Raw genomic sequence first — 17961 nt, 5'->3', positions numbered from 1 at the left:
TTTTATATCTCTGTTTGGTGATATCAACTGATTTGCATTTATACTACACTATTTTTCCTCGCTTTTGGCAGCTTCTGGTAGGATTTTCAAAGTACGAACAGACGAAATCCCAGAAGTGTGGTTACTTTATTATTCTTCAAAATTACAGTGAAATGTCGGTCTAGGCCAGAGGTCTCAAACTCAAATGTGCTCGCGGGCCAATTTCCTACTTTTAGACGGCGCCGTGAGCCGCAGCACCAGTAATAGGGGAATTCAATGTATTTCCAAGTAGGCTAGGCCTTATATGTAGGGACCTTGCAGACTGACATTCCGCACGCATTGTAAAATGTTATTGGTATTGTGAATTCACGTCTGGCACGAAAAAATAACATTTTTAGATATTTGAGTAAAATTGTTGCTGAACTTGGAATAGTCTGTTAACATAATTAGTTGTAGACACCATGTGAGAAAAGAAATGCCGTCGATAGTTTGTTGCGTCCCTGGTTGTACCAAGTTACGGCGATCCGTGTCACAAAAGTCCTTCTCTGCTTGTATCTTTTAGACGCGACTCAACTCAAGTCATTTTTATTTTATCACCCATTGAGTCTGAGTTCGAGTAATTCTACAAAAGTTTGCGCCCAAGTACAAATCACAATTTTCAGGACGCATCATCAACGGGTCATGTTTAATCATCAAAAAGAAGTAATGTCACGTGATAGGCAATCTTCTACTGCGATGTAAGTTTAGAAAGTGATGTAATAGTGAAGTTTGACGAGTAGTTTCTGGCTTCTGAAGTAGCGAATTCTAAGATCTCAAATTAAAAAATCAATGGTGGTTAAATATTTTCGAATACTTTGAAATCCAAAATGCCGACGTGGACCGCGTGTTTGAGACCTCTGGTCTAGGCCGTCTAAATCTCGAGTCATATGACTTGTTTCGAGTCATGCGCAATGACTCGAGTCTAAGTCGAGTCAATACACGGATTGACTCGAGTCGAGTCGAGTCATTTCCATATTTTGAGAAAATGACTCGAGTCAATTCGAGTCATCACAAAATCGTGACTCGAGTCGGACTCGAGTCAAGTCATGACCTGAGTCATTACAACCCTGATATATATCATTGTCTAACAATTATGATATAGTTTATACATTTTTCTATGGTCGATGGATATCGTTCGGGACATTTGAGCCATAGTGAAGACATCTCATCGTTGACTGTTGATAAAGTGCGATAGCATGAGATTTGACTGATCAGAAAGCTTGCCCGCAAAATTGATCCGAATAAGCTCCTACTTGAGTTGGCACATTGGTCATGCATATGATTCAAATCTGATTTTTCCTTCGTTTCATTTCAGCTATTTCAGCCCAGCTCCAGATTAATAATCAAGCTTACCGAAAGATATTCAATGTGGGACATATCTATTCCATCCCCGATTCTGTCAATCAACTTTCGTTAAATTGTTCCGCAAGTAACGACGGCGGCGAAACCGGTTATACAGCGAAATTCCTACTTCAAGATAAACTATTGGTTCGTTCGAATCGTAATCGCTTGTATCATGTTTCTGATCTTCTTATCTGCATATATCCTGGAGTCGCAACCAGATTTGGCCCGCGAAAATGCCTATTTGAAATAGCGGGCATTTCACGAAATGGGTTTTTCATATAGTTAGATCTGTTACGTGACAGCGACGACAATAGCTTCGGAATAGCGGAAATCTGACAATCTGTCAACATCGACAATCAATAATAATTCCCCTCACTACACTTATTGGTGCGTAGACCCGCAACGGACCACACGTCGTCATCAGGGTAACGTAAAAGTAAATGCACATTCCTGTGGTATAAGAAGTGCTTCTACTCCATCATCGCCTATACGTGTTTTGTATATACGTTTGATTATTTCCACAATATTGAGCACTGCCGAGGATCCCAAATGTTTGGGAATTTGCAGCCTCCTACACGACTGACATATTGCGGATATGATGTGGACATAACAACGCTCCGATAAATATAAAGTTGTAAACACTCGTTGTACATACCAGGGGTCATCAACGCGACGCCCGCTGGTACCAGGTAGCCCGCGAGGACCGGATGAGTAGCCTGCGAGTCTGTTCGAAAAATAGATCGAATAGCAGCATTAACCATTTTTCAGATTATTACTGGGGAGCTTTTAAATATATAGCTTGATCACGGGTAAACGGCGGGAGTACACGATAGCCCGTCGCTTCAAGCAGTTCCCAAGAAGTAGCTCTTGGTTGCAAAAGGCTGGTGACCACTGACATATACTCCAATACATATATCACACTCTCATATAACACAATTGGCAGCAGAATGTGTGGGTTACCAGTAGAAAGTTGTATTGCATTTGGTTTATTGACTCTAAATTATCTCATCCCTGTTTCCTTGTCTAGGCGAACAATTACATATCGATTCACCCGTACCTTAATGGGATCAATGTATCCTGCTATTTGGAGAACAAATTTACGAGGTACTTTTCCGAACATACTGCCAAGTACTTGTCTACTTCCACTTTCAATATAACATGTAAGTATATATCCATTGTTACATCCATGGTCTGAAATGAATGTAAAAATGCATATTTTCAGTTGGACCTTATCCACCGGTAGGTCTTGAATCGTTGTGTTTATTTACGAATGGCTCGATCCACTTCTACTCAAATCCTGCAGCAACTGACCAATCATTGGCTTTATTTGTTGGTAAGAATTAAACATATCCTATCTCATATACTTCTACCTATATATGATTGCGTTTACGTCTATAGTTACATATATTATATCAAATAAAATATTTAAGGTGCCGATAACTATCGAGGTCAGTATTAGTTTCATATTTAGGAATGGACTAGATCAGTGGTTCCCAACGTGGGCGATTTGGCGATCTAGGGGGGCGAAAATGACGAAGGGGGCGACAGGGGGCGTAAATGGACAAAGGAGGCGACGGGGGGGGGGGCGAAAATAGCGAAGGGGGCGATAGGGGGCGATGACGCGTCAAAACGGCTGACCTTTTTTTTTATCAACCCACAGAAATTTAGTTACAAAAGTGTGTTAAATTAGATATCGAGCTGAAAATTTGACCTTTTTTTTTAGTCAACCCGCCGGTGATTACAGTTTGTATGCCCAATTTTCGGTACACAAAATTTGGGGGGCGATGATCGGTGTTGACCTTGAAAAGGGGGCGATGGGTCGAAAAAGGTTGGGAACCACTGGACTAGATAATAATCAAAGTTAATTAGGCCTACACGTGAAAATCTGACGGGAAAAGTTCTACAAACATTGGCTAAGTTACGCGAATTGATGCCTACGTCTGTAGGTTCGACGCCTAATTTGAAGCGATCTATGTTCAACTGGGACACTGGCAGTGAACTTATCCACAATCCTTCGCTTTCCCAGCAATACGTTGGCGATAGGCAAGGGAAAGTTCTGATTGCAATTTGTCCTCCCAAGACATTCAAATTGACTTATTTTTTCATGTCCCTAATCCGTCTAATATAGGTTTAAAGGGTGAATAGCGATAGTGGAAATAGTAGGCTAGATTGATTGTACCCGAGAAACCGTACGTTCTCTCAAATTCAATTTTTACAAAAGGAAACGAGGAAGTTCGTTCTGTACTAGCGGAATGCTGTGGAATGAGTTACGGAGTTGTAGGCCAAATGATATCGGCTCTTGAAATTGTGAGTATATGAATAACATATTTTGGAAGTTTCGATGACCATAATTTGACCTTCTTTCAGATTTCAGTAAATGTTACCGTCACATTGCGAGCAAATTATAATGGAACAATGAATTACTATAACGTAAAATCGTGTGCGCGGGAGACCTCTACGTCAGGTTTGTGGTAATGGCTTATAAATTTTCGAAATCTACAAAAAAAATAAACAACATGCGTGATTGGTCAGTTGTGCATGTGTATTAGTCTGAGTTTACTAGATTTGCTGAGTGTGTTGTGTGATGGTATGGAAATTTTAATTTGATAAAGCACCACAACAATTTTGATATTGTAAATGCAGTTTGCATGCGTATGGTTTCAGGTACGGTTGTCTATCCTCACACTACGGATTGGTTCATGAAACAGGAGAGCTCAGGAGATGCAACGTTGCTAGCAGCACTTTCTGTAGTAGCCGGAATTTTGTTGATAATTCTCATTGGGTGTCTGGTGTGGGGTCAACGCCTCAAAGCTCGTAGCCTCCAATGATATGTTCATCTGCGTTTACAGTCAAGGGCATGGCAGAACTACTGAGGGACCCTTTGGATACCGTTTGTTCTCCATCGATAAATTTTACTTAAATAAAGAAGCCTAAAATGTATTTGCGAGTAAGAAGTCTTACACGGGCGCATTCAAAATGGTTTTCGTCTATTATTAAAGGTTACATGCATCTCAATTGAGAACAATAATGCTTTAGGATGGATCCACAAGAATTTTTCTATCACCAGCGAATGAATTGCAGAAGCAGTATGGAGTTCAGGTGATTGGCATACACATTCGTCCCCGCTCAATACGGACACCGGATAACGCAGAGACTACTATATTCGGACAAAATGCTCAAGTAGAAAACTACGGCTCATTCCGATAATTATCCTCTTAACCTTTTCGACATATAAAGGAATTCTTTTGGCTTGATGCAACGCTAGTTTTATTGTACAGTATTTTCGATACTATACCATTCAACAAATAATGTGCACTGTATTACTGTGTAACACATATACATATACGGTGCAAATAGTACTCTTTTATATCCGCACCAAAGCAAATAACTGCCGAAGTTTCAATGAATCATATTTACGTTATTCTTCGTTTACTTAAGCTGGCGATTTCACTTTTTGTCAATTTTTTCCGTACCAGTCTGTTTTACAAGATCCACGCAAATGTGCCCGCCTAAAAGTGACCATGCAGCTGACACGGCCTTTTATGAGTTAATTGGCGATTGCTACTGCATGGATGGTAATATTTCTCACTATTATCACTCATATTATATCAAAAGGAACGATGTACTGATTATTCTGCAACATCCTAACGATAGGAATTGCAAGCCTGTGCCCGAATGGATTGTAGAGCAGAGGTTCCTAACCTTTTACCCCTCGGTAAACCCGTATGTTAATATGTAAGCCTTCGGCGAGTTTCATATTTTCGCTGAATCACGAAAACAAAGATCTATACATTCTACACAGCAGTGGTCAGTAACGAAGTACTTCTACGTTTTTGAAGTACTCGAGTAGTTGACCGCTACTTGGGTATTTACTCAAGTGGATCTAATTTCCCGCTATGATGAACCATATTTACTGTGATGGAATATTTCGTCTGGGCGACAATTCCGTGTGAACGAAACCACGCAACTCGATATCTAAATTATAATCTCTGATATGTTCGTGAAATCATATTAGTCTGCTGTGCGAGAAGCACGACGAAAATTCTGAGCTTTACTCAACTTTTATGAAAATTAAATGTTGGTACTGCCTGAAAACAGTCCTGAAATTCCTCAGGCTGTCTTTCTGATTAGAGGATTAAACTACTTCTACTTGACAAACTGAAAATAGCCAGAGGTAAGTAAGTAGATCAACAAATATTACCTAATTTCGCGAACATATCAGTGAATAAAATTTAGTTACCGGGTTGCGTGGTTCCGTTCACACTGCATTGTCGCCCATATAAAATATTCAATCACAGTAAATATGGTCCCTCATAGCGTTTGAAACTGCCCTTTCACAATCTAGCACAGGGGTGGGCAAACTACGGCCAACCACACTGTTCTGTGCGGCCCGCGAGAGTATAAAAAAACTTGTTAAAAATATTGATACAATGCGTACTAAATATCGAATTAATGCAGACACTTGATTAAAATTTTTCTTAACCTATTTCACCATGATAATTCTAAGGCTGGGGCTCGAAGCTGAGCTCAACTGAAAAAATTTTTCGCGCTTCGTGAGATTTACATCCTATTCATTATTATTTCCTAGTATTTAGTCTGAATTTCATATTTAATATTCTCTCATCCACAGTCGTAACCTTCCATGCCATCAAACCATCAGCCCACGCAGTTTGAAAGGTTTCATCTGCTAAACATGACAGACATCCTAAACGAGATTGACATAATTCGGATCACGAGTGTGATTTCAGATTGGCCACTCCAGTTTGAATTATTTCAGTGATGTGCTTATAAAAACGATTCGCGCGTGTCGTAGGTAGATTCGTTGTATGTATGCGTAGAATTAGGGTATTTATATTTTATCTACACATAGTAGAAGCGTGTTTGAAGCTAACATGGCTATGATGCTGTCAGCATTGTGTGTCCTGGAACTGAACTAAAAGTTGAATTAGTAAGTGAACAGATCGCTGCTCTGAGATTTAAATTTCAATCCTGTTCTAAGAATCGGGACAACCGACTTTCATCGCTATATAGTTTTGACAAATTGGTTATTGGGGCCGACCAGCCTATGAAATCTCGCCACTGTTTCTGAGGCTTGTACGATATCATCAAAGCAATGTGTGGATTGTTGTAAATAAGCATATATATTATCCCCATATCCTCATCCTCACTATATAATCAAATACCAATATTGCGTTTTGGTTCATAGTCCCAATTTTATATAGTGCGCTCCGAGAATGGATTCAGATGATGAATGCGGCCCGCGAGCTCAAAAGTTTGCCACCCCTGATCTAGCATCTACCTATAATATCATAATCTAGCACACCATGGCATGTCATAAGTGGACTGACTTTTTCTTAGCTTTACGCCTGTTTTGGCAGACCACAGTTGAAATTTTCCGGAAAAAAGGCGAAATATATTCCCGATTTTTAGAAGTAGTATTTTTATTTCTCTTTCAAATCTCAGTATCTTAGTTTGAGTTCTAATTAGTTTTAGTTCTTTTGTCTGGTAACATACATGTTGAAGCATAAAAGCAATTTTGTGATGCCTCGATTTTCACGCAATAACACTACAATATATAACATTTTTACGATAAGCCATATTTTTTATTCACGTTCACTAATCGCGTTAAGTGTTAACAACGTATCCGACACCACTTCCCCGTGTTGCTCTTCGATCAAACTATACGGGCCTAATAATATGGGGGAGGGCGCTGTACCATCACCTTTTCTAAATCGTGGTGTTCGAGTAAACAGAGGATTAGTATCGCATTCCCATACCAATGCTTCCATTCTCATACTATATGATGCGGACGAATACTTATGCTGTCAACAATTTATACCTCCTGGGATGCATTACAATGAATCAAGCTCTGCACCGCGGATTGGATAGTGAGAAACGTCCTAGATCAGTGTTTGGCGACTACAGAGGAGTTCGCTAGTGGCCCGCGAAAATTTATATACTCTTGAAAGTTAAAGGAATGATCAGAATTATAGCAGTCAGGCTCACTGATGAAAATTTAAAACTAAACAAGTTGATATCTTTAGACAAAACATGAGCGTTAGTGGCGTAAGCAGGAGCGTATACGTTTTCTTTCCGAATCCAAAATCTAGTAATAATAAATATTGCTTGACGTAATCGCACAATGACAATGACATACACGCTGAGCGGAGGTGGGGAAAATTAGATTACCCAGGATTCGCGACGCTTCAGCAGTACTCTTAATATTTGACGTTGTAGCTAAATTCTCAGTCCCCGAAGCCAGTATTTACGCATAACGGACGTAAGCTATATCATACGAACCACCACTATGGTAATGACGAGACGATGTATACCTGTGCAATTCGTAAGTGCCAACATCATGTCTGTAACCTATCGCGCACGGTCGAGCGTTTGTTGGTATTTACCATTTTAACACAATATTGATATAGTTTATTAGCAGATGGTTCATAGATATTATACCGGTTCAGAACTGAATTCGCATATAGCGGGATTAAGCCTGAACCACAGAAACCCATCGCCGACAATTGACACGAAAGGAGTATAATTCTGCGAATATTAATATTATTATTATAACTAGGGCTGGGCACAATGATTCGAGTACTCGAATCTGAATCGAGTATTAATTTCAATGATTCGAGTCGAGTAGCAAAATATGATATTTTCGAGTACTGAAATTATACGCTTCTCACCACTGAAAGTTAATTATTCAACGAGAATTATAGTTTCGATACTAATTTTCACTGTTGAAGCTTTGAAACCTTGATTGGCGGTATCATAGCATACGAAATCTGTGGTACAAAGCTACGAAGGTTACTGGACGTAGCACATTTCCGAAGTAATGATTATCCCACAACATTGTAACCAAGTGAAATGAAGTCGGTATGGTCGAAAAAATACGAAAGTATGATGAGATGGATAACAGGCATTATATTCTTTGTGGTGGCATAAATGGTACATATTTGAACTTTGACGTAATGCCTTTTGGTATGACGTCATAATGAGTGATACTCGATTACTCGACTCGACTCGAAGCATATTACGTGATTCAGAATCGATTCACTCAGGTACTCGATTTTGCCCAGCCCTAATTATAACATGACAATCAGTAGGTGTGCTTCTGGCCCAGGTCTATCAAAGATTAGAAAGCACGGGCATAGCGATGAAAAAAATTGGGGAAGGTGGGAAGAATTTTTTTAGAGTTGATCGGAGCTCTCTTGAAGAGAACGCCCCCTTCCGGATCCATCCGTCCTTCTACCTTAGGGGAATGATATCGCTACTATTTATACAAATGATTCATAGACGCACAGTCGCACACATACGCACTCTCTACGTCAGTGGTTTGGAGTATTTGGTTGTATTAAGGTAAGCATCGGCCTGGCTGATGCGAAACCCTTGTGGTACAACCGATACTTCCAATCACTTGCACACCCAGGAAGAGTATGGCCTTTTAGGCCTTCATATTCCGACCCCGGGATCTGCGTCCGCTTGACGGGCCAGTATCCCAGCCAAAGCCTGCTTGTGACAGCTGTTAGTACCAACAAGTGAAGAAACTTTGAAGGGAAAATAGCAACCAGAAGCAACCTAACTGGGAGCTCTTGGGTACTTTGGACCCAAGAGTGACCTATTAAGGCGCTTGTGGCAATAGTAACATAGTGTAGTGCCATGGGGCTGCCACAAGCGTAACGGGGTGGAGGTTTACTGCGGTTCCTCCAGGTTACCCCTAAAAAAAAAAACATTACTAGTACCGGCGGGTACGTAACTATTCGGTACCATCATTTCGGCTTCTGGATATATCAAGACATATGATGAATCGGTAAAATTGCGACTGCGCGAAGCTCGCTGCCAAAAAAGTCGGCTGCGATAAAACCTTTGCCACAAATGACAGCTATTACATGTTTTCCGAAATTTCTATTCAAGATGTCAAGGCCGCCAAAGGGTGAACTTCGTTGTCATCTGAAACCCGTGGTACAACTTCGGCCCACAGAGGCACATGATGCCGACCGTGAAGAACGATAATTACGAGTTCAGTTTTTATATTAGTTTGATCTGGTAGCCTACGTGCGAGCGAATCCAATGTATTTTTGGGTAGTGACAAGATGCTTCAACAATGTGATTAATGTTTCCGCCCGGAGTTATCCCGCGATAACCCCAAAAAGGGTATTGCCGTATGCCCTAAATTTAATAAGGCTAAATCTAAATCAGAGCCATCGGTAAACCTAATCTCGTGGGATGACAAGATGTGATTCAAAATTAATTGTCGTACGAGCAAGTACAAATATTATTGTCTAAATTAATTCAATACCTTGTAAAACTGCTCATTTTAACAACATAAAAGTATTGCGTTCGTCGACGGTCCTGCACACAGTGTTGGGATCAAGTCACTACCTTCGAGTCACGAGTCATCTCGAGTCATTGCACATTTTGACTCGAGTCAAGTCATGTCAATCGATTTTCGAAGGTGACTCGAGTCAAGTCAAGTCACTCGTTTTTTGGAGGTGACTCGAGTCAAGTCATGTCATAGTTCAAGTCAAATTGAATTTTCGAAGTATCAGTGACGATTCAAAGTCATAACAGGTTGCTAGCTGTGTAAAAGACAGAATAATTGGCCATTTATATTGAATCAAATAACTAATATAAAGTTAAACATTCGTCAAGAAGGCGCTGTATCGCTCACGCACACGTAGAACTGCAAATAAAATACTCGAGTTACTATGTATAGCAACATGCAACAGTCTGTTATTAGCAGCCAATCGACTCGAAGCCTCGAGAAGTTTAATAAATTTATATGGTACAATACACTATACCCATCCGTGAAAAAATAAACGCACAAACTATATTCGATGGATTTAAGTCATATAAGAGGGTCGGTAAAGGCGATCACCGTGGAATTTAAGCACTGGGCCGTGTAAGAAACAGAGATACTTTGTTATGAGGTTAATCTATTGCTACTACTACTAACAACGTAAGCTGTGATCATTACGTTTGTTGTCAATATATTTGTGATGTAACAATAGAGGTTCAGTGAAACGTACAATCAGTGAATGACTGGTTACTCTCGCAAGTGACACAGCAGGAGTATCGCGCATAATACCAACATTCACAAAATTCAGTGATTTAATCGATACCGTTTCCTTGATGACTCGAAATTGACTCGAAAATTTTGCTCCGAGTCACGAGTCAATTCGCATTTTTGAAGCGCCGAGTCAAGTCAAGTCTAGTCATTTTTGGAAAGTGACTCGAGTCAAGTCAAGTTATACGAAAAAGTTGACTCGAGTCTGACTCAAGTCAAGTCATGGCTCGAGTCATCCCAACACTGCCTGCACATCATTTGTAAATCCCGTGATTGTGATACCGGACTGATTAGCAGGGTGTGTGATTAATCAAAGAGCATAGGAGACATGGCGACCCCCATTTCAAAACGCAGATTTCAAATCCACATTGCCTACCTGATCCACGGCGAGAAATGAGCTGTTGTGGGTGTGACTGTCACAATTACAAACTCGAATTACAAACAACGCCATAGCTATCCACGTTCCTAATTGCTAAGTATAAGTATAGCCAGCACCGTAACTGCCGCACCCCAAACCCCCCAATTGGGGGGGCCGAGCTCGGAAGGGGGCCCCAAATTATTTCGGGAATTAGCATAAATTATAGAGTATTTTTTTTAAATTCATGCCATTTTTTCCAAATTTTTCGCGCTGCGCGCGATTTAATGTATCCAAATATCTTGATTATTTGATACTCTTCCCCCAAGAAAAAACACGCAAGATTTATAGAAATGGACATATCGGAGTTGACCATTAACACGCCACTACACACCAAGATATATAACGATTTAGGACATATTACATGCGACTCCGAGAAGTGTGCCAGAACGATTGGCAGCGCGAAAAGCTTGGCCGAAACGGACTGCCCTTACACAGACCGAAAACTTCGTTATATATACAAAATAATAGGTTTAATTGTCCATAGGCGCCTAAATGACTGGCGCCATATGTTCCTGTCTTGGCAATCTGAACCTCAGAAGACAAATACCATCCGGCAGGAAAAAAAATATATGGCAGTGAAGAAATTCCAATTTGAAATCGTGTGCGTCTTTTAGTTTAATACGTTTGAACGATTCTATATTTTTGATATAGCAGACAGGAGGTCACGAAATAAAATCATGTAACGAAGTCATACCAACGGGTCCACCCGCCCGAAGATGTTTAATTTTATTATTTCCGGGCCCTACAGTTTCCGGTAAATCTGATAACGTGAGCAGAGAGGACAAGATATTGATAGCAATATATATGCAATTCCCGATCTTATTGACCGATTGTATCATGAATTATCGAAAATTTTCGCGCTTCGAGCTGGCTCACTAAACAGTGCAGCTGATATCGTGGCAAAAGCGAACACTGTGATGAGGGGGGACGGTTTATCACCCTATGAGAGCCCCCAACCCAAAGTTTTGCGGGGGGGCTGACAAAGTGCTGTTTTCGTTCCTGCCAACGGGTATACGCCCGAAGATGTCTAATTATTATTGGGCGGTCCTACGTTTTCAAACAGACCTTGCTCAGCTCTACCGGTAAATCTGATTACGTGAGCAGAGAGAGGATCAAAATTGATAGCAATATATATGTAATTTCCGATCATATTGCCTGATTCAATCATGATTTACTGAAATTTTTCGCGCTTCGCGCGTCTAGGCGGGAAAAGCTGACTCAATAAACGGACACCCAATGCAGATGTCAAATAGCGGGAAAAAGCGGATAGTGAAAGGGGGGTCTGGGGGGCCAAGCCCCCCAGAAGTTCGGTTTATCACCCTGTAGGAGGCCCGAGGTCAACGTTTTTTTTGGGGGGGGGGGCTGACGAAGTGCTGTTACGGCCCTGAGTACAGCTCTGTGTGGTACCGGTGATAAAATGTATGCGTGTGGTGCAAAGTTATGTTACCGCCGAATACTTTGAGAAGTCCATTAGTATTTAGATATTTGGAATCAGTGTGACAGTCACATTCGATTAATATCAATTATAATATATTCTATGGTACTTACAATGAATTGCGTTATCAATGATGCTTTGACCGCCTGTGCCTTACGTCTCGTTTCGAGCTTTATTTTCGAACAATAAATACCAGTTTCTACAGAGAAAATATGGCGCACACTAGGAATCCCATGTAGTGAGTTCGAATTAGTGCTACCACGACGTCACGTATTTTCAATTTTGACGTAGCAGTTGATCGGCATGTATGACTCTTTAGGAGTTGATACGGAAAAATAGGGCAAGTATGGCTCTTCGGACAAAAATGGTCCCGACCACTGTTCTATTTACTAGCATTTTTCTGTTACCACGGAAGCACGCTTAGGGTTATACGCAAGATGTCTATTCAGATTATTGACAGTAATATCACGCATACACCGCTTTACGTGATTCATATGGTTTCGCTGAAATAGTATCGGCGACTTCCTGGTTCAGGTTGCTACTTTCCACAAAATCGGAAATGGAATATGACATCGAATTGATCCAGTCAATGTACATAGGTAGATATCGTATTAGGAAGACCGTAAGCGAATCGGGTGGCGATTAAATTTATTATGCGAATAATTACATGTCAATGTGATATTACTGGCCTCAATCAGATTACATACCGGGTACCGTGTTATAGAGTGTTACAATTTGACTTCAAAAATACTACGCCAAATCGCGTATCTGCTGGTTGGTTGGTGTATGGCGGGCATTTGCTGAATGGTGTTCAGGAAATAGTGTGCGAAGTTATAGAATTATTTTTTAGCTCCCGGCATGCGAGTAGGTAGTTAGTACCCGTTAGTGGATCAGATAGTGTTAATACGCATAACACGTAAATGTTCATAAGTATAATAGCCAGTATGATCCGTCATATAAAACTTGATGTCTTAAAATCCGTAATTCAGATTTGACCAGGTCATAGCCTTATTCCACAGTTCTCGAGCTCGGAGACATTTGTCATAATTTGAGATACCGTTGGACAAATCGGGTACCTGACTGATTTGAGTTCTTTCGAAGCATTAGGCATCAAGTTGAGTTTTCGAATACCGCTCATTATGCCTTTATACGTGTAAACGTTATTTGAACATTTGAAATACACGAACGTTTCTGCGACAAGCAAGATAATGGCAGTAGCACGTTACCTAAACTAATTTTTTGGTTCATGATCATGAATATTTCACAGCGATACGTGACCATGTGCGGGTTGACCACATAAATGTCGATTCTATGAATGTCCGTAAATTTGTGCTAAGTGGGCTGCATAGCGCGATAGATCCAACCGCGGATACAAGGCTCCTACGGTGGGAAAATATCATATCAATCGTGTCTTTCAGGTTCAAATTAGCATAAAAATCTGATCCTCGATAACATCACCTCTCTCGGGTAGCATTGCCTATATGTTACAGCAGTCATATTCGAATACTCGGATAGTTTATCTCACCCTTACTCATCACGGAATGCCCAGTAGATAACAGCGCTACAGTCGGTCAGATAAATATTGTATTAATCCAGTTTGAACCGTCTTGTTGCAGGGAAACGAGTACAGGGATTCCATTGACTTTAAAATTATTGCTCTGTTGAGCCGGTAGCAGACTATACAAATAAACGGTAGCGTCCACTCCTTATTTACCGTCCACTTGCAAATGAATATAACAAATGACGTTATATTTAGGGCAACTTCGGAGAGCTTCCTACATACTCGCGATTTATGTAGTATGTTGTTTTAAGCTTGTAGTAATTTTATATTGCAAAAGATGCAAAATGTTAAGCAACTTTTTTCAATTTTCCATGCAACCTTTTACTGTAACGTTTATCCAGTATTGCTCAAAATAAAAAGGAGTAATTTACAAAAACATGCTGGAAACTATTTTTAGCATGATTCAATCCTCTTAGATTTGCATATCAAAGAGCTATGAGACGAATTAGCTGCATTTCAATGCTACCTATGATGCAACAGTCACCGTGCAAACTATAGTTCAACAGCCCCAGCCAAGCACGAGAGTGCCCGAACTAAATTATAATTGATAGTATGGCTTGGCTATTGACCAAGCCCGCCCAAACGGAAACAGATTGTGTCTAATCAGCCGAGGACAAGTATAGTTGAGAGAGCTTAGTTAGTTAAACTAGGTGTTTATAAAAGTGCATTCGTTATTTCGCAAATAAGAAGCGATAACCATGAAATCTGTTTAGGCAGTGGTTCGCAGTCTTTTCCCTTTCATTCCCGATTGCCGATTATTGTCGAGTTTTCATTCATCACAACCTAAAACCCTGGTAACCAATCGTTCAAAATGTTCCCATCAATAAAATTTTATAATATTATATATGACAGTAGTTTTTAACCATGTCGCCATCGTCCTTCTGTGGGCGATTTGGATTTCAAAGGGGGTGCAAACACTCAGTGGGTGATATATGGGAGGCGCTGGGACGTTATTGGGGCGCTGAAGAAAATGGGCGTAATAGGGCGGATGGCATAGTAGTTGTCATAGGGATACAAAGCTCTATAGTTCTATATATTCTTGAGATCCTGTTGCCAAATTCATTTATTCATTCCAAACAATATTCAACAATGATCATAAATTTTTGCCGCGTTTTGCGGGAAAGATACCGAGACTGGCGAAGTATTTGGTGTTTTCAGGAATGCAGTGATTTCATCTATAGAATGTGCTTTTACGCTTGATGCGGGCACTTTTAGATAGCAAAATATTCATTTACACATTTCGATTACAAAAGATAGGGATATTCCCGACAAAATGTTTTAAACAAGGTATTATATATTGCAGCACACTGCGTCTCGCAATCTGGAAGCGTGGTTTTATACCACGTAGGTGAGAGCCATTTGTACAGTAAACTTGATTTGAAGCTTTCTGACTAGAATGACTTACTATATATTTAAAAATATCCTTGTTTTCTAGAGCCCGTACCCAACAGTTGTTATAAGAGCCTTCATTTGATTCCGAAAATAGTGCCTACAATTATTAGATCGTTAATTTGTCGAGTGGCCATCAGGAGCGATTCGAGCGCGGAATGTTTTCAATAGTCAAGTCCTGCCTGCAAAAAATCGACCGGACTTGGACCTCTACCCCATCGTATGTACATGTAATACAGTCCTTGCATTATGTAGGGGCGCCAAACCAAGAAAAGGGGAGCTTGGACAAAAACGGTTACAAGGTATATATAGTAACGACTTCATGCAGTGCAAGTTAAGACGCCCAAGTATTGCCGGTAACCACAAGTGTATAAGGCAAAGACCAATGATTGTGGCATCACTTATCCGATCAAACGAAAATCTAATAGATAACTATTGTCATGTTTTTTTTTAACATTATTCACTATAAGTTTCATCTGATTTCACGTTCACCAGAGTGATATCTGGGGTGTCACGGACAGTCTATTTGCTCGTGCACTCTGCCAGTAGCCCGTAAAATTCTGCAAAAGCGTTATTGCACGTCATACTGCTCATGCTAAACATGTTTGTTACCCAAATTTTGGTTTCTCGTAATCAAAAATGAGTTTTTGTGAACAACACGACAAAAATCAGCGACATATAGCCTACAGCCAAGACCAGAGGAACTGGTAACCGCAATCGCAGTATTGCGCCTCCTTACATCTGTATCTTGTATTGTATATGTATTCATTTTACAGGTGCGTCTGTTCCCCATCAAAAGGCCCTGAAGTCCCAACTAGTAGGGATTTCCCCACATGTTATGAACCACTGTGTCTGGTAGACCATCTAAGGCAGGGATGTCCTACCTGCGGCCCGCTGGTCATTACCCGTTCTAATCTTAGTCTAATTAAAAAGCACCAGTCAGCTTTTGGCGGTGCAGTAATAGTCTAGTATGGGAACTGTTAATCTCTCCGTTTGCCATTTGTTTTCTCGTGTTGGAGTGAGGGCTGAAGAGAGATTGATGTGCAATAATGCTTCTGGGTAATGAATGAATGAAGTTAGACTGTTACAGTGCTCGTTGTAAGTCAGGACACTTGTATTCATAGTGCAGTGTAGATTGACTGTTGGTATTTTGAAATGCAACTTTTGGTAAAATTAAGTGCTACTTTCTCTTGATTTGAGTGCAACAAAAACTTGCCCTAGTTTTATTCATTTGTAAGTGGACGTTACTTAAGGTGTCAAAGCTACCAAGTTCTTACGTTAATCACTAATTAAGTAACTTCAGATAGCTTAATATTCGTTTGTTGCTGCCATTGACTTTATATCGATTGAAAACGGGAAATCCAGATGAGCAACGCTATCTCCATAGACCCCTCGCTTTGTTGATGAATACGCTCAATATATTCAATATACATGGAAAATCCCGAGGAGACACAAAAACACGGGGTTTAGGAGTTGTTGGGCATAGCTTCATCAACATTGTTTCAGATTTAAATTGATCCAGAATCTACGAAATACTATGAGTATAATTATAGCACTGATATCGTTTTGAATAGGTTGTGTGCGGGGTCAACAGCAAACTGATCAGACACAGGACACTATTTGGTATATCCAATGCAATTCTACGGGTGAGTTAAGTCGTCTTTGTACTTAGACATCTGCTATCCTAAAGGGGCACTGTGTTTTAAATGAAATGTGATCTCAAATGACAAATAAAATCGACAAAAAAAGATTTGGCCGCAGCCATTTTCTTTAGAAACCCCCCGGAAAGAAACTGCAGCTAAAATAAAACTTCAACGTTCCCCATTCCAAACCTGTTGAATGAATATATTTCTATGGTTGTGCGTCTGCGAGTCTCCGCTGCTTAACCGTTGCGAAGTAGTTGCTGGCAAGATGTCTTCACTTGCACTTGGTCGACATGGTTGCACGACGTGACTTCCATATTCTACCCCTAGCATTTCTTTATTTGATACGTGCAAAACATATGATACTTATGATGTGCCTTTTTATCTGATGGATAATTAGTAGATCATAATCATCGTATGATGCTTCACTGACTTTACTGATGATGGAGAAGCACTGACGCTCATTGTAACTCGCAATATCAAGGCTTCATTATAAACATGTATAATTAGTAGGGCGATTTTTTTGACATGTCAAAATAAGTCAACATTTTGTCTATATTGAGCGTTAGGTCAAAAAACTGTCACAATTGTTTCCTAACTCAAAATTTTTTGGCAATCTGCATTTCGTTTGTATCGTAGATGTTTGCAATGTTAGAACTTATTATTTGACATTTTACAGCTTATAGCCTACTTTATAGGCCCCCCGTTGTAGACGGCCGTAGGCCGTCGGCTCGTAGTGAATCATAAACGACCGAATGAAACAAATATGTTTACATGATGTTATACTCAACGTACCGCAATATCCTAACTGAAGCAAGACTGTGTGGGCATTGGTTCTTATATCAAGAGGCGCATGATGAAAAATTGTGATGTAGACAATATGAAGAAACACGGTTTGTCACCAGCAGTGTACGCATAACTTCAGTGTTGCCAGCTTGCTGCTGTTGAACGTTCTTTCTCCATTCGTGGCAAGCTACTTACTAAGGACAGACACTTTCTACCCGAGAATGTAGAAAAGTATCTTTAGTTGTACTACAACGAATTCCAATTATTCCAATCATAATGCGTGACGTACCTACTGGA

At 40.3% G+C, this 17961-nt stretch overlaps 2 protein-coding genes across 4 annotated transcripts in view; both read left to right on the top strand.

Moving 5' to 3' along the window:
* Positions 1-17961, top strand: part of LOC145449105 (uncharacterized) — a 67904-nt gene that overhangs the window by 31917 nt on the left and 18026 nt on the right. For 2 of the 3 annotated variants that reach the window (XM_080327579.1, XM_080327580.1), the window contains exon 4: positions 1334-1506. In XM_080327579.1, the coding sequence (XP_080183705.1) occupies positions 1334-1506 (173 nt within the window). Of the gene's footprint in view, positions 1-1333; positions 1507-2389; positions 2523-2584; positions 2696-3583; positions 3670-3729; positions 3827-4026; positions 4301-17961 lie in introns of those variants that run through there. The other variant, XM_080327578.1, reaches the window with a different exon arrangement.
* The window catches only part of LOC145448716 (uncharacterized), a 35625-nt gene continuing 26364 nt past the window's right edge, over positions 8701-17961 (top strand). Inside the window, exon 1 of the mRNA XM_080327180.1 lies at positions 8701-8724. The gene's annotated coding sequence lies outside the window, so the exon portion shown is untranslated. The remainder of the gene's footprint in view (positions 8725-17961) is intronic.

Source organism: Botryllus schlosseri, chromosome 10 (assembly GCF_051294905.1).
Source record: "Botryllus schlosseri isolate E-star chromosome 10, Bs_hap1, whole genome shotgun sequence".
Lineage (NCBI taxonomy): Eukaryota > Metazoa > Chordata > Ascidiacea > Stolidobranchia > Styelidae > Botryllus > Botryllus schlosseri.
The sequence above is the reverse complement of the archived record's forward strand: the minus strand, read 5'-3'. Positions and strand labels throughout refer to the sequence as shown.